The sequence below is a fragment of the Mesoplodon densirostris genome, chromosome X, assembly GCF_025265405.1.
Source record: "Mesoplodon densirostris isolate mMesDen1 chromosome X, mMesDen1 primary haplotype, whole genome shotgun sequence".
NCBI classification, from domain to species: Eukaryota; Metazoa; Chordata; class Mammalia; order Artiodactyla; family Ziphiidae; genus Mesoplodon; species Mesoplodon densirostris.
Genome location: NC_082681.1, coordinates 103,892,407 through 103,918,854, shown reverse-complemented (window position 1 = coordinate 103,918,854; position 26,448 = coordinate 103,892,407). Strand labels below are relative to the sequence as shown.

The 26,448-nt window shown below is 39.6% G+C and overlaps 1 protein-coding gene across 8 annotated transcripts in view; it reads right to left on the bottom strand.

Moving 5' to 3' along the window:
* The window catches only part of RPGR (retinitis pigmentosa GTPase regulator), a 66,060-nt gene extending 48,832 nt beyond the window's left edge, over window positions 1-17,228 (bottom strand). For 5 of the 8 annotated variants that reach the window (XM_060086445.1, XM_060086446.1, XM_060086447.1 and 2 more), the window contains exons 1-8: window positions 17,027-17,228; window positions 14,981-15,106; window positions 14,447-14,539; window positions 12,939-13,001; window positions 10,251-10,409; window positions 8,918-9,067; window positions 5,426-5,584; window positions 323-478 (exon numbers count right to left, since the gene is read on the bottom strand). In XM_060086445.1, coding sequence (XP_059942428.1) covers window positions 323-478; window positions 5,426-5,584; window positions 8,918-9,067; window positions 10,251-10,409; window positions 12,939-13,001; window positions 14,447-14,539; window positions 14,981-15,106; window positions 17,027-17,054 — 934 coding nt within the window. In that variant the 5' untranslated portion in view covers window positions 17,055-17,228. The remainder of the gene's footprint in view (window positions 1-322; window positions 479-5,425; window positions 5,585-8,917; window positions 9,068-10,250; window positions 10,410-12,938; window positions 13,002-14,446; window positions 14,540-14,980; window positions 15,107-17,026) is intronic. The other 3 variants (XM_060086448.1, XM_060086452.1, XM_060086450.1) reach the window with 3 other exon arrangements.
* Between the last annotated feature and the right edge of the window lie 9,220 nt (window positions 17,229-26,448).

The following is a 26,448-nucleotide window of genomic DNA, read 5'->3' as shown; positions in this document are numbered from 1 at the left end:
TCAAATTGATACAATTTCAAAAAGATTCCAGCTTTTTATTTTTTATACTTCTGCCAAAGTATAATGCTATGGTCTTACCTCTGATAGCATTGACACATCTTGAGGCTCTAAACCTTTGGATAATTTACACTGATTTTAAATTAAACTAAAATATGAAAAAGGAGTTTACAACTTTACATGTTGGCATATTAAACAAAGAATTCCATTTCCTCAGTTATTATTTCCTTTGCTTAAGTTAGACACCTTCATTCCATATAGTATTTATTTTGTAATAAAACATACCCAGTTCCATAAGTATATTAACAGAAATTCTGATCTGTACCTGTTATCAAAGCTGTGTGGTTTTCTCCACAGCAAACATAACTTATTTTCTGATCCTTAATATTCTCAATGGCTTTGGGTTCTGAAGTTTCAAAAATAAAAGTGCCAAGACCCAGTTGACCAAACTGTCCCAGCCCAAAGGTGTACACGGCGTTCTCTGAAAGGGGAGGGGCAAACACAAGAAAAGGATTTCAGAGGTACAGGCACTGTCACCATTATATCTGGAAAAACGGTGATATACCACCTTTTATAATGAGGGTTAAGGGCCTCTCAAAGAAATACTCATATAAGAATACCTAATACTTATGTATACATTCCTCAGTGATAATGGAAGAGAAAAATGACAAGGTACACAACTGTAACAATAATGGCATGGGCCTGATTTTATCTTTTACATATAACCATAGAAGGAATTGCTAAAGACACAAAAGTCGGTGAACTACTACCTAAAAAGTCCCTATAATCACCACTCAGTTTGTTAAAAAGCATCAATTGTCATTAAGCTAATTCCTTTCACTGCCCTAAATAAATGAATAGTGTTTTCCAAAGAAAAAGTCCTTACTTATTAACAGTAATTTAATGGAATAAGCTATTTTAGAAAACAATTTCAGAGGAGAATTAGCATGAGAATGAAAACTTACATCAGACATGCTAGATTTATTCACAGGTAAAGCTCATTTACTAGGAAATGCAATAATAATCAAAGGAGGGGAAAAGCCTTTCCTCTATATTAAAATTTTTTTAAATTTTATTGAAGTATAGTTGATTGACAGTGTTATTTTCTTCTGTACAGCAAAGTGACTCAGTTATACATATATATATATATTCTTTTTCATATTTTTTTCCATTATGGTTTGTCACAGGATATTGAATATATTTCCCTGTGCTATACAGCAGGACCTTATTGTTTATCCATACTATATTATATTAATATTTTTGAAGTGATTCCAAAGGAACTCCAGTAACAGTAAATATTAGCTCACATAGTCTTGAGAAATGGAAAAGCACAAAAATATCCTATTGCATCACGAGTGGTGATGAAAGCATCCTTTAGACACACGACTCTCCCCGGCCCCTGCCTTAGGAAGCACAGCAGGAGCAAGAGCTTTGGATTCAGGTAGAAGCCCAAACCTTCATTATTACTAGCTGTGGTAAGTAGACAAGCTACTTAAATTCCCTAATGCTATAATCCCTATCTAATAGAGCTGCTGCGACGATTAAATGAGAAAACATGCAGGAAGATTTTAAAACACAGTGGGACGTTCAGTTGTAAAAGGACATTTTTCTAAAAAGTAATTATCTAATCAACTCAACCTTATTCTGACAACAGAGAATACTGAAGAACATGTAACTACTGTCATATAGTTTTACATTTTTTCTAATGTTTACTTCATGAATAAGACATATAGATATTACTTCTTAAAGAAAATATGGTACATCAAGGATATGAAGCCACGCTGAGGCAATGGCAAACAGATCTTTATTTTAGTGTAAAAAATACTATCTCTTAGTTTAATTAATAATCACACAGCATATCTCCAGTTCTGAATGTTCAGCTTAATAGGAGGGTGCCGGGTAAATTAAAATAACTGTCTATCTCTAGCTGGCCAACAGTTACTCCAAGTTTCTTGGGCTGTCTGATATTAGCCTGGGCAATAAGGCCATTCAGGCAGCCTGAGTCATGTTACAAAAGTTTTGTTCCTTATCCTGTTAGGTTCCCTTTCATGTGTTTGGATGATTAGCGATGACAATAGTTTCTATTATTTTTAAATGACCTAAGACTCTTGTCTAAGGACGCTATATACAAAAACCAATATAATTTTTAGTCGTATCACCTTTGTAACAACAATGTAATTCAATGTTAATAAATAATACTGTATTAGGAAAACAGATTTTATTAGTTGGCTTCAGATAAATATTACTCTAATTTCATAGAATACATTTCATTTCACAACTAGTTACTTGTGTAGCCCTGAAGAGATCTTAAATTTCTCTGAAAATAATCTGGAGAAGTTTAGTTCTTATTTTCCTTGGGGCCCAGACTTCATTGTGGACCTAATCTAATAACCAGGCCTTTCTTGTCTTCTGATAACTGCTGTGGATGACATACAATATTACATCAATTACTCGGCCTCACTTAGTTTGTCCCAGTTCCAGTCTGATACTTTCTTAAAAGCAATCCATCGTTTCCCTGACTATTGCTCCAACCAGTAGATGTATTTTCTAACCTATCACAGTCACATCTAAATATCATGTTTTAAATAAATTTATCGACAATGAACTAATTTAAATTATCCTTCAAGTATTTTAATGAATGACACCTAAATAGATTTTAAGATCAGAGTTACAGACACAAGGGAAAACAAAGCTGGAGATGGCCCCCATGGAATCATCGAATCCAAGCCCTTTCCTTTAATGAAGGGAACAATTTAGAACAGACGGTTAGCTATTCTTTGCTTTAAGGTCTTACAAAGTATTCTGTAACTCTTAGGTATTTAACTTAGTAAAACTGATGATCAATACACTCTTCAGGTCCATTTCTTCATCAATTAGGACTTACTATTTAATATTTCTGTCCACACTGCTCCAGAACACAGGTTTCTCACCAGGACTGGCTCATAATAAAGCTTTCAAAGGTCCATGGAGAAATCTAAAAAATAGGCAAACCGGGCTGCCCTGGTGGCGAAGTGGTTGAGAGTCCGCCTGCCGATGCAGGGGACACGGGTTCGTGCCCCAGTCCGGGAGGATCCCACATGCCGTGGAGCGGCTGGGCCCGTGAGCCATGGCCACTGAGCCTGCACGTCCGGAGCCTGTGCTCCGCAACGGGAGAGGCCACAGCAGTGAGAGGCCCGCGTACCGCAAAAAAAAAAAAAAAAAAAAAAAAATAGGCAAAGCAGTGAATTTTCCATACAGATAAATGTTTACAATTTAAGGGGATGTCTTTTATTATAAAATTAAGAGCTTTTAAATTATTGTTTCGAAAATGGCCCTTATTTTATGATATAATGGTAAAAACAGATTGCATTTTTCTTGCAACATCCATACTTAGCCAAATGCAAATTGGAAGTTGGCAACCATCTCTAGGTCCTCATATTCTGTTTACAAAATTAAAAACTTAAAATATAAAAACTTTACTGGTCTGTGAGATCCCAAAGTCTATAAAAATCTGAAGAAAACAATAAATTTCTAGCAACATGGTTTTTAACTTCAAAACGAAGTCCACAGAAAGCTAAATGAGTATAATACTGCAAGAAAATATCATTAGGTACATTTTAAAAGTATAATTAAAAGAATCATGGGGCTTCCCTGGTGGCGCAGTGGTTGGGAGTCCGCCTGCCGATGCAGGGGATGCGGGTTCGTGCCCTGGTCTGGGAAGATCCCACATGCCGCGGAGCGGCTGGGCCCGTGAGCCATGGCCGGTGAGCCTGTGTGTCCGGAGCCTGTGCTCCACAACGGGAGAGGCCACAGCAGTGGAAGGCTCAAGTAATGCCAAAAAAAAAAAAAAAAAAAAAAAAAGAATCATGGATTATCTTGGTGAAAATACTTTATATGAAAATATTTTATAATGTATGGCTGAATGACATTATTATTATATAATCAATGTTTGTGTCCTTCAAATAACCTTCAACCACCTAATAAATTAGTTCTACAATCTTTGTATAAACTGGAGAAAATACATAACACATGAAGAATAAGTTGCATTTCTGCCTACAGAATAAATTTTCAGATAATTTATAAAGATTAATTTTGAAGTTTAATTCCTAAGATAAATCTTTTAGAAATTATATGAAAATTCACTTTATCAGCAGAAGTTTAAAAAAAAACTTAAACCTCAGAATTATTTCCAAATTTAGAGTTGAGGCCTGGAAAAAAATTATTTCTCACTTTGAAAAGATTCCATCTGGAAATGGTAATTCTGGGAAACCATAGCTTTATACGCATGACTGGGACTAGAATAGGAAGTCAAGGAAGAGCGATGTAAGAGAGGAAAATCTAAAGATAAAATATTGTTTAATCACCTTGCAACATTTAAGCATTATTATCTGAGAACTGGATATTACTTAAAATTTGTCTAGAACACTTCTAGCTTTGGGTTACTGAAGATTAAGTGGTGACTTCAGAAACTGTTTATTTCTTTTTGACCAAAATATATCATAATCATTCACTACCTAACTGCATTACCTCTATACTACTCATCTAAAATAAATCTAATGCTGAACAAATTTGGGAGCATCAATTTAGTAAGCATATTAACAAGTAGTAAGTCTATTTTAATTATATTGACTAGAATCCTGAGAAGTCACATGTCATACCAAATACAAAATTCAGAAGCCAAAAGTGACATTACTATTAAAGTTCTAACTTTTTAAATTATCTGTAATTTAAAAGCTTAACACTTTAATGAATTACTATAACAGAACATAAAAATCACAAAGAAATCACCAAGTTAAACATTATGAATATCAAAAAGAATTATCAATGACAAGTAGAAAACAGTATTAGCAGGGAGCTTCTCCAAAATAAGGTATTTCAGAAAAAATAATGTCAATTTTAAATAAATATGGAATACATATATATGAGGAAAACAATTTGTTCTTGAAAATGAGCTAAAAAACGTTATTTGCTGCCATTAAATGTGTTAAGATCATGAAAATGTCAATTATGTTAGCAAAAATAATTCAACAAGATTCATTTTTTTCTACTTAAAAATTTCTTCCACAGGCCAGAAATGTTTATTAACTATAGGAACAAAAGGTGGGGATCTTAATGGAAAAAGATGCAAAGCCAACTTACATGAAGTATGTAAAACAGTCAAACTCATCTAAGCAGAGACTTGAATGGTGGTTGCCAGGGGCTGGGGTAGGGGGAGAGGGGAGCGGCTAATGAATGGGTATAAGGTTTCAGCTATGCAAAGGTGAAAGTTCTAGAGACCTGCCATACAACATTGTGCCTATAGATAACAATACTGTATTGTAAACTTAAAAATCTGTTAAGAGGATGGATCAGATGTTAAGTGTTCCTACCACAATAAAAATAAGTGAATGTAAAAAAAGCTTTTTTCATTGGCTACCAAAGAAAGCAGGGAACGGAGCCGCACACATACCTGTGAGCACAACTGTGTGCCCTCCACCACAAGCTACTTGGATCACCTTCTGAGGAATTCCAGGCACCAGCTGGGGCACTCTGTGATTGATCAGCAGCTTTCCGGGAAGACCTAACTTCCCACACTCAGGTTCTCCAAAGGTGTACAGTTCTCCCTCCGCTGTTGAAGGAAAAGGACAGTGATCGATGATGACATAGACATGAACAAATACTGGTCTTTTTGGTACATGTTCTAACGTTTGATAAAAAAATGTAGAAAATCTCAACTTAATAAATTTGACCTTTCTTGAGATATTTTTACTGAATGGTAAGGAAATAAAGGTAGATTTTCCCTTCCCCTTGATTATTCTAATCCAAAATCTTCCTGAAGAATTCACAACCAGCACTCCTAACAACTAGAAAATTATTTTACCTGTTTCACAATACATAGAAAAGATGATCTTACTTCTACCTACTTTGAATAAAGCAAAATGACTCGACATTAAACCCCCATAAGGACATGGATTTTGTCTTGCTCACTATGGTACTGCAAGAACTTAGCAGTGTGTCTAGTACATTAAACATTTAATGAATATCTGGTGAATAAATAATTGCTTTTAATGAAACTTACTGTAGAAAACCCATTTATGTGTGAAGTAAATATGGTGAGTGAGACTAAAGATAGCAGATTTTACTCAGTTAGATGGCAGTTTTTCCAGAAAGATTCTCTTATTAAGGAACTCATGACATTTAATCACTGCCTTGTCCATATCAATACTATTGATTTGCTTCTGTTATCACACTTCCCACACTACACTATGAGCTTCTTGAAAGCAGGAACTTTTTTTATTCATTTCTATAAACTGAACTGAGTTCTATAAAACAGGAATTTAAAAACTGTTGTAAACACATAATCTAATCCAAAGATTATGACACAGAACGTATCACCACTGATATGAGGAAAGAGGTAACACAGCACCTCTTGTATTATTTGCATGTCTCCAAGAGAAGCATGACTGACTGACTGACTGACTGTTGACCAACCCCTGGGAATGTGGCCCTTGGGAGTGTTCTTTATGTTGGTGATTGATGTTTTTGTTATGTACACCTGGAGAAATGAATTATGCCAGCTTAGCAAGAAGCTAAGAGAGTGTTGCTTTGCACAAACTTCAACACTGATGATGTGCACCTGGTTTCACTGTTGAGGGACCCGAGTTGCAGTTGCCATGACTAGTTACTAGCAGGATGTGCCTACATGACACCAGCCACCCACACAAAAGCCTCAGACCCTGAGAATAGAGTAGGCTTCCTTGAGCAGAGACATTACACACACATCCCTGTAGTTCACTGCCAAAGAGAAAACATGTCCTGTGCGGCCTTGGAATGGGAAGGACCAGGAAGCGCATACTGGACCTCTCTGGAGGATACAGATCTTTCCTGCTGCTTTTGTTAGGTATCCCTTGCTATAATAAATCTAAGCCACGAGTATAACCAGCTACTGAAGCTTGAGAGCCCTTCTAGCAAATAAGAACTTAGGGAAGTTGTATGACATCTAACACACATGGTATGTGCCACTTAAAACTTGATCAAATACTGCAAACACAGCTATACTCATTTTCTAGATTGATCTGTACAAAAAATGAAGCTTTCTGAACCACAGTTTTCTCTGAAGTATTCGGCAAACACTGGCACAGAAGTGCTCAGTAAGTCGGTACGCTCCCCCTTTTCCCATGCTTCTTGCCTCTCATATGAAAGGAGTTACTAAGTCCAGATAAGTCTCTTTCTACTACTGTCTATAAATTCCTGCTGCTCCTCACACCTTAAATGGGTGAATTGTATGGTATGTGACCTATACATCAATAAAGCTGTTTTTTAAAAAAGGCATAAAAACAGAAAACAAAACAAAAAAGTTCAATGTAATGCTTATTGGTTAAAACGAATAATTCCACTTGTTTCCCTACTGGCTAAAGCAGTAGTAAATAAAAATTGATTCTGGGAGTTTTATTAAGGCCCAAATATAAGACAATGCTTTTGATTATTTGTTCTTGCACATGTATTTTTTTCCCTGTTTTTTGTTTCATAAACAAAGTGAGTACAGACTATACCAACCCCAGGAGTTGCAAATAAGTTGGTATGTGGTATTGCCCCAAGGAACACAGTCAATTTATCATTCATTCACTCATTTCCTCATTCAACAATATTTATTGATTGAATAAATATTGTTTCTTCAAGACACAAACTGACCCAGTAGTGAACAAACCCAGCCAAGTCAGAGTTTGCCCTTTCTTGGTACCAAGTTGCTACCAATTCATTGGTAAACCTGGGGGGCACTGGGATAGGTCAATAAGCACCTTCTAAACCTGAATCTGAGGTGCACAGAATAGGAAGTAAATGTATAAAACAAATATTTAGAGAGATATCTAAGAGGGTCCATAGAACTATTTCTGCTGGGTGTTTTTACTGTTAGGAAAACCATAAATAAGATGGAAAACCATGATCATACTTCTGGTGTTACTACCAGTGTAGATGTAGGCTATAATAGTTAGAGTCCAACATTTAAAATATTTTAACTAAGGTAGAGAAGGTTGCCAGTGAGCCCAGGAAAAGGAGAAATGGGGGATCCTGAGAAAAGTCCCAAGAAAGGAAAGCATATCCCACACTGAACTCCCTTCCTTTTTCATCTAATCTTCATCCCTACTCCTACAATGAAAATCTATGACTCATGTACTGAAACAATAAGAACAAATTATCAGGACAAGAATAGAGTAGGTCAAAGTACAGAGCCAAGTGGATCCAGAGAAAAGAGGCCCACAGGTCTTGTTTTTAATGCCACAGAGTCTAAGAAGTTTGAGAGCCAAAATTTAGAAGGGTTTCTTATGCATAAATTTTGTTTTCCTAATAGACCTAACATTCATTAAAAAAAAGTTAAGGGACTTCCCTGTTTGCGCAGTGGTTAAGAATCCGCCTGCCAATGCAGGGGACACGGGTTTGAGCCCTGGTCTGGGAAGATTCCACATGCCGCGGAGCAACTAAGCCCGTGCACCACAACTACTGAGCCTGCGCTCTAGAGCCCACGAGCCACAACTACTGAGCACGTGTGCCGCAGCTACTGAGGCCTGTGTCCCTAGAGCCTGTGCTCCACAACAAGAGAAGCCACCGCAATGAGAAGCCTGCGCACCACATCAAAGAGTAGCCCCTGCTCACCACAACTAAAGAAAGCCCGTGTGCATCAACGAAGACCCAACACAGACAAAAATAAAAAAATAATTTAAAAAATAAATTAAATAGTACCATCGTTATTTAAAAAAAGTTAATATGTCAGATAGTTTGAAATTATAAAAACTCATTATTGAAATGAAGAAATACTGTGACCTAAAACAGACCAAAATTATTTCGTTACATGGAGTACCATGACAATATTTCTATAGAAATGTAGAATGTTATGACATTTTATTATTTAATAACAACTTAGAAATGGGAGATAACATGAGAAATCCAAACTGTTCTGTCTTACTTGTTACAAAAGCTGAATGGTAATATCCACAAGAGATCCAGGAGATAGGTTTTCCAATGGTCACTTGATGAGGGACACACATACTAGTTACATTTTGTAAACCAATTTGCCCCTCAGAATTGTCACCCCACATGAAAAGCTCTCCATCCTCTATAAAGAAAACACAAAGAGGAAAAAAGGTTTTAAGAGGTAGCAGGGATGGCAAGTTATTATACTTCCAACAGAGCATTTATTCTTTAATTTAGAAAAATTATGTATCTTGAAAGAAAAGTACTACTAAGACATTTATACCACGTAGGTACTTACTACAATTTCTTTAAAAAAAAATTTTTTTTTGGCTGCGTTTGGTCTTCGTTGCTGCGCGCAGGCTTTCTCTAACACTGCACGTTACACAGCTCTCCAGACTGGAACGAAGTAGAATACCAGCAGCTTCTTCAGTGAGACACGTTTATCTCGGCTCCAAATTTTTTTTTTTTTTTTTTTTTTGCGGTACGCGGGCCTCTCACTGTTGTGGCCTCTCCCGTTGCGGAGCACAGGCTCTGGATGCGCAGGCCCAGCGGCCATGGCTCATGGGCCCAGCCGCTTGTGGCATGTGGGATCTTCCCAGACCGGGGCACGAACCTGTGTCCCCTGCATCAGCAGGCAGACTCTCAACCACTGTGCCACCAGGGAAGCCCTCGGCTCCAAATTTTAAAGAAATTTCTCATATGGGCTTTTCATAGGGAGGGCAGAGAGATGCAATGACCATTACAAACTGTATTTTTTTTTTTTTTTTTTTTTTTGCGGTATGCGGGCCTCTCACTGTTGTGGCCTCTCCCGTTGCGAAGCACAGGCTCCGGATGCGCAGGCCCAGCGGCCATGGCTCACAGGCCCAGCCGCTCCACGGCATGTGGGATCTTCCCGGACCGGGGCACGAACCCGCGTCCCCTGCATCGGCAGGCGGACTCTCAACCACTGTGCCACCAGGGAAGCTCTACAAACTGTATCTTAATAACATATATCCAACAGATTTCTAGGATGTTTCTGACAGCAACTTCATTAAAGCTGAAATATAACTTTCAGAACACACAATGAAGATAATGTTTAAGAATATCTAAAGGAACAGATCGATAGCACAGCTTTGAATTTATTTAACAATTACCTTCTAAACATATGTAAGCATAAAGTTGTAGTATATGTCATGATTTTAAGTTCTATTTTAAATGTCTTCTGAAAACACATGGTCAGTGAAAGAAAACTAAACAGCATTTGCTGTCTTCAGTTTACTAACTTGGTATATTCTGGTCTAAAAAAAAAGGGATGTGTCCCAGTTTGAAGTGGAAAAAAGTCTTACCAGTCAGCGCAGCTGAAGTGTTAGACCCAGCAGAGAGTTGTTTAATCTTATGCTGGGATGTAAAAAAACTAATTAGATGAAAACTGTTTCTCTCTTCAGTATCACCAAGTCCCAGCTGTCCTTCAGTATTTCCTCCAGCGGCGTATACTTTGCCTCCTTCTGCACACAGAAAAGAAAACATCAGTATACCATAGTCACCACCTTTATGAGGCAGACCAGTGTATATCAGACAGTTCCTCTATTACCAGTGAAGAAAGCTGAAAGCTGGCATTATCCTACAATTTGGTGAACAACTTCATTTCGGCGTCAAAAATACAGCAAAACAAGCAGGGGTCCACATTTTTGTGAGATTTTATAAATCATTCTAGAGTTTAAGTAGCAACTGAAATGCACAGAATGTGTGGAATGCATTTTCTTGCTAATGCAGAACTATTAATTCAGAGCGAAAAAGAGGAAAGTAATTTCCAAATCAGATTATAATCTAATTAGATTATAATCCAAATCAAACTATTTTAAAAGAGATGTGGTTCATTAATTTTACCTTCCATACCCATTAAAGCTAAGACATAATAGGTAACAAATAAGTAAAATGAGGCGAATACAAGAATAATATAATTAGAAACGTGAAAATTCTATGTTGTGTAATTATTTTAATTTTCTAGCTAAATAGGAAGCCAGTATAGCACTGTGTTTAGGAGAGAAGACACCAGAACCAGACTTCCTCGGTGCAAATTCTGGCTTGCCACTTATCAGTCGTGTAACTTTGGGCAAGCTATCCTTAACTTCTCAGTGTCTCATTTTCCTCATCTGTAAAATGGGATAATAATAGTGCCTACTCCATAGAGGTGTTATGAAGATTAAATGAGTTAACATTTATAAAATTCTTAGAATGGCACTTGGCACACGGTAAGCACTATATAAATGTTAACAATTTTCTTAATCACATTAAGAAGTATATCATTCTTAGATAATAAACACTGCCAGTAAGCTCTAAAGTAATGACACATAAAGATATACTTATTGGGACTGCCCTGGTGGTGCAGTGGTTAAGAATCTGCCTGCCAATGCAGGGGACAGGGGTTCGAGCCCTGGTCCGGGAAGATCCCACATGCTGTGGAGCAATTAAGCCCGTGCGTCACAACACTGAGCCCGCACCCTAGAGCCCGTGAGCCACAACTGCTGAGCCCGAGAGCCACAATTACTGAGGCCGCGTGCCACAACTACTGAAGCCACGTGCCACAACTACTGAAGCCCACATGCTTAGAGCCCATGCTCCGCAACAAGAGAAGCCACTGCAATGAGAAGCCCGCGCACTGCAACAAAGAGTAGCCCCTGCTCGCTGCAACTAGAGAAAGCCCGCGCGCAGCAACAAAGACCCAACCAGCCAAAAATAAATAAATAAATAAATAAATTTATTTTTAAAAAGATATACTTATTAAAATTAGTTATATCTGTCATAAAAATGCACATGGAATTAAAGCCTCACTAAATTACAGGGGAAACTTAGGACAAAATCATTCTGAATCAGTAAAAATTTAAAACTAGATATTATTTTAGAAAAAATGAAACCTAATTGAGGAAATAAGACTAGGTTTCAAATGGAAGATATTACAAGGCCACATGGAATTGAACCACACAATTTAACACGTATGGAGCAAACCAGAGTTGGTGGTATGCTGAAGCAGTTCAGAGAATGACATAAGGAAAAAGTTGAATAGTCACAAAAAGCTCCATGGATGAAGTAAGACTTATACTGGATCTTAAGAGACAAGAATCTGAGTCCATGGATGAAGTAAGATTTATACTGGATCTTAAGAGACAAGAATCTGAGTAAGAGAAAGAGAAAAGACATTTCAGCAAAGGAAAAGTATGAGTGAGGGCAGAGAGGTAAGGCAGGGGCCGAAGCAGTGAGAACAGCCTGAAGACAGAAGAAGCTGTGTTTGTGGGAAAGGAAGTAGGAAAGACTGCTCGGTGGTCAGGGCCTGGATGTCTAATTGTTCCAGCAGGATTGTTGAAGACGACCTTTTCTCCACTGAACTGCCTTGGCACCTTTGTCAAATATTACTTGGGCATAAACATGTGGGTCTATTTCTGGATTCTATTCTGTTCCAATAATCTCTGTCTGTCTTTTCACTGCTAGCACACTGTCTTGATCACTGTAGCTTTACAGTAGGTCTTGAAATCAGGTAGTGCTAGTCCTCCAATTTTGGTCTCTTCAAAATTGTCTTGGCTATTCTAGGTCCTTTGCTTTTCCATATAAACTTTAGAACCACCTTGTGAATTCACACACACACACACACACACACACACACACCTCTCTGTTTGGATTTTGACTAGAATTGTGCTAACTCATATCAATAGCCTTTTGGGGAGGGCTTCCACTCACCCTCAGAAAAGAAGAGGGAAGAGCAAGATCAGGAGCAAGCGGCCCCTGAGGTGTGCACACAGGTAAGGAGATGCTGTCCCTTGACATAATCCTAGAAAAGAAGCTTTTTCTTCAGTCACTTAACATTTATCTGCATATTTTCATAGGCAAACAAGTGTACTAACCATTTACATTTTTAAAAAAACCTAATCTTACTGTTGCCAAGTTACCATTTCCATTAATTTTACAAAGTCACAAATGTTACGGGAGTGAGACCTCAGTCCTCAAATTGGGCAGGAAGTCATAAAGATTGAATACTATACCTGTTGAAACTAGGGTGTGGTTCCTTCCACAGGCAGCAAATTTCACTTTTTCCAGTTTTAAAGCTAAAAATATAAAAATATGACAAGATATTTTATGATTATGGAAATGACAAATAATCCAGGTCAAATGATAACCAAGTGGTAGAACAGATTTAAACCCAGGCTTGTCTGACTCCAAGGTCAATGTTCATAACTAATAAATCAAAAGTTTTTGCAAGGAGTTGTGCATCACAGTAACCAATGGTGCTTTGAAAAAAAAATACACATAGCTCAGCCCCACCCCTGGAGAATCTGAGTCAGTAGGCTTGAGGTAAAGCCTAGGCATCTATATATTATTTAAAACTCCACAAGTAATTAACATGTGCTGAGATCCACCGCATTGTTTTGCTGCCTCTTCACCAACCTGATCTATTCCCTAATCTGCCATCACCATCATCAAGCTTACTTTCTACCTGCCGCAACAAAACACTAAGTCCAATATTCATAGGCATACACCTATGTTAAAGTTCTTCATTCATTCATTTACATATTAAAAACATTTACAGAACATCTCCTAAGCACTTAGCATAGGGGCTGCAAAGATCACTAAGACAGAGTCCCTGGTCTCAAGGATCTCATAGTCTAGACAATTCTGTTAGCTTGATTAGATATTTGAGAGTAAGGATCATAAGCACTGTAAATAAACCCAAGGGTTTAGTAGACTGTGCTCAGTAAATACTTTTTGACCGAGTGGAATACTTTAACAGTTCCACAACAATATCTATAAATAGCATGCATATGATAAATTACACTGAAATTGTGAGCTGAAATTAAAAATTTGGCTGCAAAGATAAAGAATCCTGCTCTTGTCATATCCCAAGGAATCTCCATCACCATTCAAGTATAGCTGATGTTCATAGGTTATAACCAAACAGAAGCTTTTGCACATAATGGCGAGAAGGCTTTGTAAAGATGTAATATGTCTCATATTTTCTGGGACAATCCTGATTTGAAATATTTTGTCCTGTTGTTCTTGTAAGAACACTAGTACTAATCAACTCCTAGTTCTAATATTTTCTTCAGCACAGCTGCTAACTATACACAGCAGGGTAAAGTGTGTTTCGTAAAACCAACAGAACCGTGATATCCACAACTCGAACAAATGAGACAGAGCTCGAAATCCTAACATATCATATTGTTTGTTCTCTGTATACACAGTAACAGTAATATTTAAGTTGGTTTACAAACAGGCCAAAAAAAAAAAAGGATGTTCAAGTGCAATACTGTAGAATCATTACTTCCTTTGTGGTCTCTGGGTTTAAAATCAACATGATTTTTAGACCCTAACATATAAAACTAGTTCTGAATATCACATGAAAAATAAAGTGCCAATAATACTCAAGTAAATCTCAGAAAATAAAGAACTAAAGACTTTTTTATAACATGATATTAAAGAATTACACAATCAATATAAAAGTACTTTATACACTTTAAGTATTTAAAGTGATGAAGAAGAAAAGACCCCAAACCTTTGACACACGTTGGCTTGTTAACAGTCGATTTTGATCCTAATCCTAACTGACCCCAGTTGTTACTGCCAAACATGAAAAGCTTATTATTTCCTGGTGGGAAGAAAAAAGAAATAATAAATCGAAGCGGTTGCAACATAATGTGAGATGAAGTCATCACAAAGCAATAAAAATGCTGTACTTAAACACTGTCATTGCTTTTCTGTGTTGAAACAGGCTCCCTTGCCCATCTACCTATAGCCATATTCTGTTAGGTGTAAAGAGTTTCTAAGATTGTACAGTAATAATTTTTTGATTATACAGATAAATTCAAATAGATTTATTCTAAGAAAGTAATATGTATAGAAAATCACACTTAAATATACTAAGGGAACTTAGAAGTCACTCTTGATAAATCAATTTGTCAAGAATTATCTGGCAAAGCAAAAAAACATCCACTTTCTGTATATCTTCAACATGTTTCAAACATAGCACATCTATAATACTTAGGATTCTCTAAGTATTACTATCTTCATTTAAGATTTTAACACTAACCTGTAATAATAGCAGTGTGTTCATCTCCACATGAAAGATATATAGGTATATCGTTTTTAAACCAGAATTTGCTGGGAATATTTTCAGCAAATTTAGTTTTCCCAAACGTAAACACAGCACCCGAACCTGCAAATATATGAGAGCTTGGATTTCACAACTTTTATCATGTTGCCTGTTAACTAAAATATTTTTCCAGTAATTTATCTATACAGATCCCTTGTCTCCCGACAGCTTGGCTTCCACTCCAGCACTGTCTATGCCCTCCTTCTTTCATCTTAACTCAGTTTTATTCCTCAGACTTCATTCCAGTTTTTTTATGAAATCTAATAAGTTAATTATGTATTATTCATTTACTGGTGTAAAGTAAGAAATACACTGTCACAATGACTAAGAGTCCTGCTGTCACGAGGTGGAATGAGCCGATACACTCAATGCCCCACTCACGCTGGTGAACACCTCATGGTCTAGCCCCTGACTGAGGGTTTTTCTCCACACACAAACAGGACAGTACTGAGTTTCATCATTAACATCGTGAGGACGCAGGATGTTGAGATTTTTACATTCTTAAATTAAGTCATTAAATGCTACCTGATGGGAAGAGTATTCACAAACTATTTTAGTCCAGTACCATTTTGGAGAGAGACCAAAAACTCCTACCCGATTCCAGTAACTATGTACACACACACACACACACACACACACACACACACACACACACACCCTCCCTCCCTCCAAATAGGAGGCCAGAATTATTAATAATAAATATTAATGCTCAAGAGACTAGCCACTGTGGAAAACCTTCTGAGAACAATTGTGAGGTGTGTCAGTTCAAACTGATAATTGACATTTACGAGACCAGGTTCCCGAACAGGCTCTGAGTTTTTATAGAATGAATAATCTTAACTGTTTTGTCCTGCTCTGGCTTCCCAGGAAGCCTTCCCCGTTACCTTCACCCCAAGCCAGGGTTTGGCGGCTCTGCTCTGGCCCCCTGGCAACTACTGTCAAACGATATTGTCAGTTTGTTTAGTTTCTTGTATCTCTCACTAAGCTGTGAATTTGAGGCAGGAATTTAACCATGTTTGAGCCCAAGAGCATGGCAGAAACGTAATACATATTTCAGTGAATACATGATTCTGCCCTAATCCAGTGTTTTTTCAAACTGTTGGTCGTGACCCATTGGTGGGTCAGAAAATCAACTTAGTGGGTCACAGTGACCATTTTTAAGGGAATGTATTATAGAAAAGATCTGAGCGCATCTACAGCATGTACTGTTTCATGAAACTTCTATTTCTGTTACACAATATGTACGCGGTACCGGGCCACAATGCCAAAGGTTATTTCTGGAGCTCAGAGGAAAAGTCTTAAAAAACCACTCGCTAACGGCTCCCTCCTTTCTCCAAGTCATTTTCCCCATCCTCTTTTACCCCACTCCCCCCTGGTCACTCACTCTTTACTGCGTTCAATACACAACCGGGTTCTGAGGACCTCGAAGAAAGTACTTTGGGAAGCTCATAGGAAGGTAAAAACTTCCCCTGCCTTTGAGAAACTCATCGAAAACTTATTTTAAGAATTAGAAGACGATGGGCCTCCCTGGTGGCGCAGTGGTTGAGAGTCCGCCTGCCGATGCAGGGGATGCGGGTTCGTGCCCCGGTCTGGGAGGATCCCATATGCCGCGGAGCGGCTGGGCCCGTGGGCCATGGCCGCTGGGCCTGCGCGTCCGGAGCCTGTGCTCCGCAACGGGAGAGACCACAACAGTGAGAGGCCCGCGTACGGCAAAAAAAAAAAAAAAAAAAAAAAAAAAAGAATTAGAAGACGAAAGACCAGCACACCCTTCCCCGTAGTCCCCCCTTCCGTCCCTCCCTTTCTTTCCTCTCCCCTCAGTCTCCCACGGGGGCGCGGCCAGAGCTCCGACCAAAGTCAGGCGGCCGCTGCACGGGCCTGTCCCCCGACAGGGCCGGCCCGGAGGCGGGGCCTGGCCGCCCGCCCGCCCGCCCGCCCGCGGGCCTTCCCTCCCGGCCCGCCGCCACCACCGCGGGTGTCACTCACCGGGCACCACCTCCTCGGGTTCCCCCATGCCGAAAGGCGCTACGGGGAGCCTGCGCCTGGGCCTGGAAGGGGTTGGGGGAGACTCGGTGGGGCCTAAGGCAGCGCCTCAGCCCCGAAGCGGGCCCTGGAACACCCCTGGACCCCCATAGCGACCCTCCGAGCAACGGCGACTCCCGCGTTCCCGGAAGTCAACAGACAGCCGCTAGGGGCAACGGAGGCGGAGCGTTCCACAGCGAGGCGGAGCGTTCCACAGCGAGGCGGAGCGTTCCAGCGCGAGGTGGAGCGGACGCCTGCGGGAGGGGAGCTGAGGGCGGGCGGCCGGCCGGCCGGCCGGCGCAGCGCGGCGCGGGGCAGCGCAGGCGCAGACGCAGACGCAGACGCAGACGCAGGGGGCGGGTGCGGTAGAGGCCGCGCGCCCTCTGGTGGCCCGGAGAGGAAGGGCAGCCACGCCGCGCGGTAATGTCCCCGGAGTGTACGCGCTTACGTTGGGGGAGACCCAGGCCCCCCAGGTCCCGCGTCCGGATAGTGACGAACGTCACAAATATCACATCCCCTCTCACTCAAGCTACGTGACACAGGCAAACGTCAACACACAACTGTGTTAATACTAGTAACAGTGACCGTGTATAACTAAATGAGATAGGCACTCTGCTAAACATCCTAAGTCCTATTTGTATCCCCATCATCCAACCCAAAACCTGGCATATATATGCCCATTAAATACGTATTAGATGAATGAGTCCTGCTACAGCCCTGCAAGGTGGTTAATGTTACCCCCGTTTATGGATGTGAAGATTATACAGTGGGAGAACCGGGGTCCAGTTTAGCCAGTCCTGCCGGTAATCTGAACACCCCTCAGACCCCCGCCCCTCCTTCCACAGAAAGAGAAGGCTGAGGTGTGCAATCTGCTACAGACAGAACCTGCACAAAGAGATTCACCAACACCAGGACATCACTGTTCTAGAATTCGGCCAGAGGTGTCACATTTTTCTAGTTTCTTATGTGAAGGAAAAATATTGCCTGCCATATTAACAAACAAAGGATGGCCATTAAGCCATCAGGCACTACCAGCCCCCGCAGTCACCCATAGTGAGTCCTGAGGGAACTCAGAATGGAGACAAAGGGGACGCCAGCTGCCAAGCTCTCAGCCACTGCAGCCACCCCCAAAGGTGCACCCCGAGGGGACTCAGGATGGGAAAGAAAAGGCCCCTAAATAGCTGGCCCTAGGTAGCTAAGGTGCAAATCAAAGGAATGATTTCAATGAGCCCAGATTCTTGAATCTTCCCATACACAGAAAAGAGCTAAATTCAGTAACTTGAGATGTCTACTTAATCTTTTGATTTTCATTGCGAAACTCCTATATATCGTGGCTCCTCCTGTATCTCTTCGGAGCTGTCCCTCAGAGCTACCCGAGAGGTTGTCTTCTGGGTTTAAGTCCTCAGTTTTGTCCGCCAAATAAAACAGAATTCTCAACTTTTAGGTTGTGCTTTATTTATTTATTTTCAGTTGACACTTAGTTTCCCGTGCATCAACACTTGGCCGTCATAAAACAGAGGCAAAATGCCACCTTCCAGGATGAGTAGATGTATGTACACGTGGTAGTTGTGGGCATGGGCTCTAAAATCAGACAAAGCTGGATTCAAGGATCCCTGAATTCCTGTGTGTACTAGAGCGTGTACTGACTTCCTCAGGGAATTTGCATTCAAATTAGGAGGGGAGATTAAACTATCCAATAATATACAAATGATCGTTTACTTACAAAGCAAGTGAGGGTTACTAAGGAAGTGTTTTAACAAGGAGCACAGACCTGATGTGAGAGGTTAAGAAAAGCTTATCTGAAGAAAGGACATTAAATCTAAGAACTGAGGAGACAGAAGCTAGAAGATGTGAGAGAGCTCTGAGCAAAGAGGAAATCACCTGCAAAGGCACATAAGGAGCTTGGCTCTTTCCAGGCGCTCAAAGAGGTGACACTAGCTCACGGCAAAGTGGCAGGATCTTGGGCCTGTTACAAATCTGAGATTTTATCCTGAGGACAATGGGAAGCCACTGAGGGTTTTTAAGCAGTGGATTGATGGGAACAGTTATGTGTATTCCTGCAATCATTCTGCGTGACTGCTTTGTGGAAAAGAGTTTGCAGCAGGGAGGAGGGTTCAGAGTCTATTGCAGAAATTCAGACAAGCGTCACGCTGGCTTTAGACACGGTGCATTGGCGCCCGAGAGGAGCAGACAGATTTGAAAATATTTTGGGAGGGAGAATCAACAGAAAATGGTGTCTGACTATTGACTCCTACGCAGGGCAGGAGCTCTTGGAGCAACAGCAAAAGAAGGGGCCCTAAATTATTTTGGAGAGGATTTGATATTCTTTTTAAAAGCATCGTAATAGTCACTGTGGGAAAATCAGAATTTAAAAGACTTACTTTAGTTATGATATGCTTTCGTTTGTTTTTTAATTTCAAAATATAGTTAAGCACATTTTCCTGCTGAGCACTCCCAGAGGGATTAATGCAACCCTATTCCCAGGTTCCCAAATAAGCAAATAGGCGGACGGTGGCCCTGTCTACTGAGACGGGGAGCGCAGAGGAAGAAGCAGGAAGGGTTGAGGTTAAGTAAGTAGAGGGGAGAGAATTTGACAGTCCAGCCTTGCCCACACTAAGACATCAAAGTGGAGGCACAGAACTGAGCAGGCAATTGGTGAGCAGAAACTCCGGCGGAGCGATCCATTTGGAGGATGCCTGGGTGTACACAGCGATAGCAGCTTTGGCAAAGACTGCTAGGTGAAAGACGGCAAAGTGACTATAGGATGAGAAGAAAAGAGAGGCTAGGATGAGTTGTGATGAAGGCTAAAATTTAATCCCCCAGGAACAGATGATGAAGCTGAAAAGGAGACAGTGACCAGAGGGGAAAAGCCTACAGCATGAGGTTTCAACAGGACGGTGCGGGCAATCTTGTCAAGTGATGCTGAGAAATGAAGGTGAAAACTGTCCACTGAATTTAGCAACACAGAGATCATCAGTGGGGTTGAAAATAGCTGTTTGGTAGATTGATAGAGGAAGAACCGTATTGTATGGATAATAGTTGCAGAGTGGGGAATGCTGAGGGAAAGAAGTGAGGGTGAACACTTCAAGGACAGGAGATAGAGGTGGGACAGGAGGGAGGGAGAGAGCTGTTGGAGGAGGAAGGGAGGCGGATGGAAGGCCTCCACAAAGGCTGGAGAGACTTGGGAATGCTGAGGGGCAAACTGAATAGAAGAGGAGAAAAACACAGATTCAGGAGAGTGAAGGAATAATCACTAACGTAAGGGAGGAAGAGATGGCATCCAGGTCCCATGTGGAGGGACAGGCCTTAGCAAGAAGAGACACTATTTCCAGCATAACAAGAGGAAAGGAAGAACGCGTCCTTTCACAATATACTACTGCTCTCTCTCTCTCTATCTACAACTACATAGAGACAATAATCTACAAATTATTGATACATACGATATAGCTATCTATCATATATGTCATATAATATAGGATAATACTATTGTCTATCTCAGAAGGTTGTTGTGAGGTACTAGGCATGTAACAGGGAAGAGCCAAATCGGACTCCATGTCCGATCTGTTTCTTTTACTTTAACCTTTGCTTCCCATTGCTTTTGTTCACTAAAAGGATACTGTCTATACATAATGGCCTGCCTCGGGGAACCCCGCCCCTCTGCGTGAATGTTAAACCAAAGTGCCTTTGTTCAGGGAAACTTCCGGACCCTGCTCCACCTGTGGATGGCTGCAAGAAAGAAGAAATTAGCACATTCCTTCCCCGAGGCTGGCGATTCCAGGGGATATTTACAAAACGTAGGGCCTTTTTACTTTACTTCCTCATCTCCTCCCCCTCTCCGTGCTATGAAAGAAACTGACATCCAAACCCCGATAAGATGGTTATTTTGAGACACTACTAGTATGCCAGCTTTCTTAATAAAGTCGTATTCCTTTGCCTCAACATCTTGTCTCCGATTTACTGGCCTGTTGTGCAGCGAGCAGAGCAAGCTTGGCTCGGTAACAGGTAGAACTTTCTGCTTGGTGCCTGGTATAGAGTAACACGCAACAATGTTAATAAGGCAGAGTCCGCTATGCTTACTGTAACCCAGGCTATGCTGCAATGCAAAAAACACCCAAGTCTCAGTGGCTTAACACAAACAAAAGTTTTTCTCACTCATGGGTTATGTCCAATGTGGGTCAGTGGCCGGGGTGTGGAGGGGGGTCTGCTTCACCTGGTCATTCAGGGACCCAGGCTACTAATTCAACTATCTTGTAGTTGCACCCTATGTGACTCCTGGCCTCTTCAGTGGCTGTAGCAGGCCAAGAGGGAGCGGAAGCAGGGAATTAAATGTTTCAGACCAGCGGGGACACGTTTCTCCTTCTTACAACCCATTGGCCAGATCTAGTGTTCTGTGCTCCTGAGCACTGCAGGGTGGTAGGGGAATGTGAGAACGCCCCTGGCATTCAGTGAGTAGGAAATACCTCTGCCACATCCCTGTAGCCAGATGGTTTCAACGTGTGGAGTTACCTCCGTCGTGTTGAAGGCAGGGAAATCGAAAGTAAAATTTTATGACTGCGGTCATGTGCTCTTTGGTGTCCTCTGCATACATGGCCAACCACTCATACGTGCCTCAGGAAATCATATTGATATACAGAAATCATCACAGTCTGACAACACATATAACTCTTGGCAATTTCCCCTATTAATTCTTGTTGCTACTCATTTCTAGAGCATTTTGTGTCAACTAAAAATAGAGGCATCTATGAACAAGGAAGACATTTGATGGATTATGCATCCTAGCTGAACTAGTTCCTTTCATGACAGCATTCAGCAAAATTTCCAAGGCTTGCATTTTGAATTGTATCATAAAGTGGCTGCCATTGCTGTTTATTTCTCTCTTTGGAATCAGATAAACAGGTATGTCTCCACTTTGAAAACCTCTCTATGAAATCCCATAAACACAGATCAGATTCTAATAGCTTCTTTGGTTTCTGAAATTTTGTAGTGCAGCTCCAGGGTATATGAATTGAGGACATACAGGTCCAAAGCGGAAGTTTTATTTATTAAGAAGCAGCAGAAGGCAGGTGGGGATTACTGGGCTATTACCCCAGGAAGAAAATTTGCATTTTTCTTAATCATTTAATCTAGTATTTAAAAATCTTTCATGCACATACAAATTATCTACTGGTCTTGTTAAAATTCAGATTCTAATTTAGTGATCTAGACAGGGCCCTATGAATCTGCATTTTTAAAACAAGTTCCCAGATGATACTGATGCTACTGGTCCATGGATCACACTCTGTGTAGCAAGGGATTAACTCATGGAAAAGCATAAGTAGTTTATAGAAGCAGTAAAGGAAAAGACTGGTAAATGTGATTATGGACAATTCAATGGACAAAGGATCTAGTATTCAGGACATGCACAGAATACCAACAAATCAATAAGAAAAAGACAAAAATATTAAGAAATAAAAAATGAGCAAAGGGTATTGCATTAACAGAGATAAAAATTCAAATGGCCAGTAAACATATAAAAAGATGTTTAAACTTACTGGAAATGAGGAGAATGCAAAATAAGTAATAATGATATAACATTTTATATTCACATTATTGGCAAAAATAATAACATTAATAAGTGTATTTAGGAATACAGGAAACTTGCTACTGAGAGTGTAAATTAGTACAATCACATTAGAAAAGAATTTGCCAGGGAGTTTCCTGGCAGTCCAGTGGTTAGGACTTGGTGCTTTCACTGCCGTGGCCCAGGTTCAATCCCTGGTCAGGGAACTAAGATCCCACAAGCCGCGCAGCGTGGCCAAAAAAAAAAAAAAAAAAAGAAAAGCCAAAACTAAAGTTGAAAAGATAACCTGTCCCAAGAAAAAAGTGGAAATAACCTAAATGTCCATCGGTAGAGGAATGGATAGACTGTTTATTCACACAGAGGAATATCATATAGCAGTTATAATAAATGAACCAGTTTTACATGTATGGACACGAGGAATTCTCAACAACTTAATGTTGAGAAAAATGAAAAACGTACTCTATGATTATCTTAAAAGTTTTAAATACATGATACATAAAATATTTCTATAAAGACATACACATATACAATTTGATCATTCATGGGAATGATGAACGTCATATTAGGGAGAGTCCTTTCCTCTGGAACAGGAAGGAAGGGTGAGGGATGAACAGTGAAACTTCATAAGTATCAGTAATGGTTTGCTTCTTTCAAAAGAACAGATCTCAAACAAATATGGCAAAATGTCAACATCTTTTCAATGAGTGGTGGTGCGTGAGTGACTATTATACTATTTTCTGTACTTTAATACACAATGAAAATGTTTTCAATTAGAAACAAAACAATTCTTTTATCTCTAAGTCAACTTGAGTGGGGCATAATTTACATAAAATAGATGCACACATTTTAAGTGTATACTTTGATGGGCTTTGACAGAGGTATATACCCTTATACCATTTAACCACTGCCTTAAGCCAGATATGTATTTCCCTCCCCCACTTCTACCTTCTAGAAAAATACCACCATTCTGATTTTTCATCGGTCATAGATTAGTACTGTCTTTTGTACAATTTCTTTTGTGTCTCATTTCTCCCACTCAGCATAATGTTTTTGAGATTATTTCATGTTGTGTGTATCAGTAATTTGTTCATTTTTATGGATATACCTTTATTTATCCATTTACCTATTGATGGACATTTGGGTCATTTCCACTTTGGGGCTCTAAAAAACAAAGCTGCTATGGATATTCGTGGGGTTTTTGTGGACAAATGCTCAAACTTCTTTTGGGTAAACATCTAGTGTCCTTTGTCAGTTTATGTATTGCGGATATGTTTTCTCTGCCTATGGCTTGCCTTTTTCAAATTTGAAAGATAAGAAAAGGAAAAAAATAAATAAAAAGACCCCCCTCAATGACAAAAGTAGGGAGCTTGTACAAAAAAAAAATTCAAATTTTAAACATATGAAAAGGCAATTTACTATTAAAAGTGCAAATAAAAGAATAATATTTATTTATTTATTTTGCCTATTAGGCTGGCAAGGATCAAGAAGACTGCCAGTATCTAGTCAGCAGGAGAAAAAAGCACATTTATTTACAGTCTGTGGGAATTCGAAAAGGTATGACCTTTTCAAAACACAATTTGGCAGTATAAATTATGTATATATATATTTAAAAGGCATATAATTCTTACTCATCATAACCACTTCTGTAGATAAGTGCTTCCAGAATTTTTTTACAGAAATTTTTTTTACAGAATTTACAGAAATACACAGATTTGCACCAAAAATATGTACAAGGATGCTTACTGCAGCATTGTTTAAGAAAAAATTAAAGACACCTAAATGACTTCAGTAAGCTAACGAACAAGTAAATTATCAGCCTTACATACAACAGAATACTATGCAACCATGAAAATCAGTACAATAGTTTTACGTGTACTTATATGGGAAGATTTCTAAGACCAAATTTTAAGTGATAAAAATAAGTTGCAAAATAATACGCAGAGCATTTTTCTACTATATAAAAGTAAATTAATAGATATGAATACATGGATAGGTTTGATATACATATAGGTAAAAATATGGACTAACCTTTACTGTGCTATGCAGTAGTAGTTACCTCTGGGGTGTGGAATTACAGGGGCCTTGTAATTTCTAATTCATACATATCGATATGGCTTTAATTTTTTAATAATAAACACAATTTGCTTTTTCAATCAAAACAAAAAGGTTTGAAATGAAAAATAATAAACAGAAAAACTAACGGAAGCTGACAACCATAATAGCTAATATATAATGAGTATTTATGATGTGGCAGGCATATTTCTAAGTACATACAATAACTTATTGAATCTTCACAAAACTCTCTGCGGTATATTTTATTGAGTCTCTCCATTTTACAGATGAAGACACTGAGGTACAGAGAGATTAAGTAACTTGTTTATGGTCAGTTAGTAAGTGGTGGAGTCAAGATTTGGACCCATCTTGTCTGGCTACAAGACCCTAACTCTTGGGACTATGCCATCTGCCTATTTAGGAAAAATTAAAATATGTTAGGAAGGAAGAGTATATGTTAGAAGATCCTAGTTCATAATATTCCTGAACAAACTGGCTATCCATATAAGTTTTAAGCATAAAGTAGTAATGATTGTATCTCTTTATTGGTTTTATTGTATACCAGATACCTGATTGAGGCCTTTTACCTACATTATCCCTTTTGGCTATAAAATATATCTGCGAACTCCTCATGTCTCATCACCTCCATTATTACCTCCCTGCTCCAAAACACCATCACCTCTCACCTGGAGTACTTCCATCACTTCTTTTTTTTTTTTTGTGGTACGTGGGCCTCTCACTGTTGTGGCCTCTCCCGTTGCGGAGCACAGGCTCCGGACGTGCAGGCTCAGCGGCCATGGCTCACGGGCCCAGCCGCTCTGCGGCATGTGGGATCCTCCCGGACCGGGGCATGAACCCGTATCCCCTGTATCGGCAGGCGGACTCTCAACCACTGCGCCACCAGGGAAGCCCTTCCATCACTTCTTAATTGGTGTCCCTGCTTCCATTCTAACAGTTTTCACAACAGAATGATCCTTTTAAGGGCATGATATGCCTTCCCCTTTTCAAGACTCTCCAATGGCTTCCCTTCTCTTTCAAAATAAAAGCCAAAGTCCTAACAATAGACTACATCATCTGGCTCTCTATTTCACTGAGCTCATCTCCCATCCCAAACCTACAAACAAGGAATCATTAAATCACTTTTTAGATGTTATTGATCTGTAACTGATTCTATTAGCAAATATTGAACCAGGAATCAAACTTAGTTTTATTTGACACTGGTGACTGGAATCCCTACATTACACTATGTTCTAATAAAATGGTTATTTTTGCAGGAATATGAGCATTATTTTTGTGAGACAAAACTTTGATATCCAAATGAAATTTCTCCTTCTTTGGGAGGTCACTTAGCCTAGCTTTGCTGAAATTGCTGGGAACGTGCTTTGACTCTTTTGGAAGAGACTCCAAAGCTTGAGGTATGTTCTTGTAAAAAACCATAGAAGGGAAAATCCTAAATCTCTGTACTTGTATTAGATTTAGAAAATAGATTTGTTTTGAAGATAATTTGGAACTTAAATTGATGAAAAATATAAAAGAATTTCAAGAAAAAAATATGCTTTGGGGTGACAAAGAGTTGACTATAAAGACACATATTTGATGATCTCCGGTGACTCACAAACTAACTCAGGAGACAATTCCAAAAGAAGAGTTGTGAGGGGTATTTGGCAGTATTTGTATGACTAGGTAATTTCCTAGATGACTACTTTTAAGGCTCATGTAATGTGATGATAATGGCTTAGATTATTATACTCTTGTTTGTGCCAGACATTGGTCA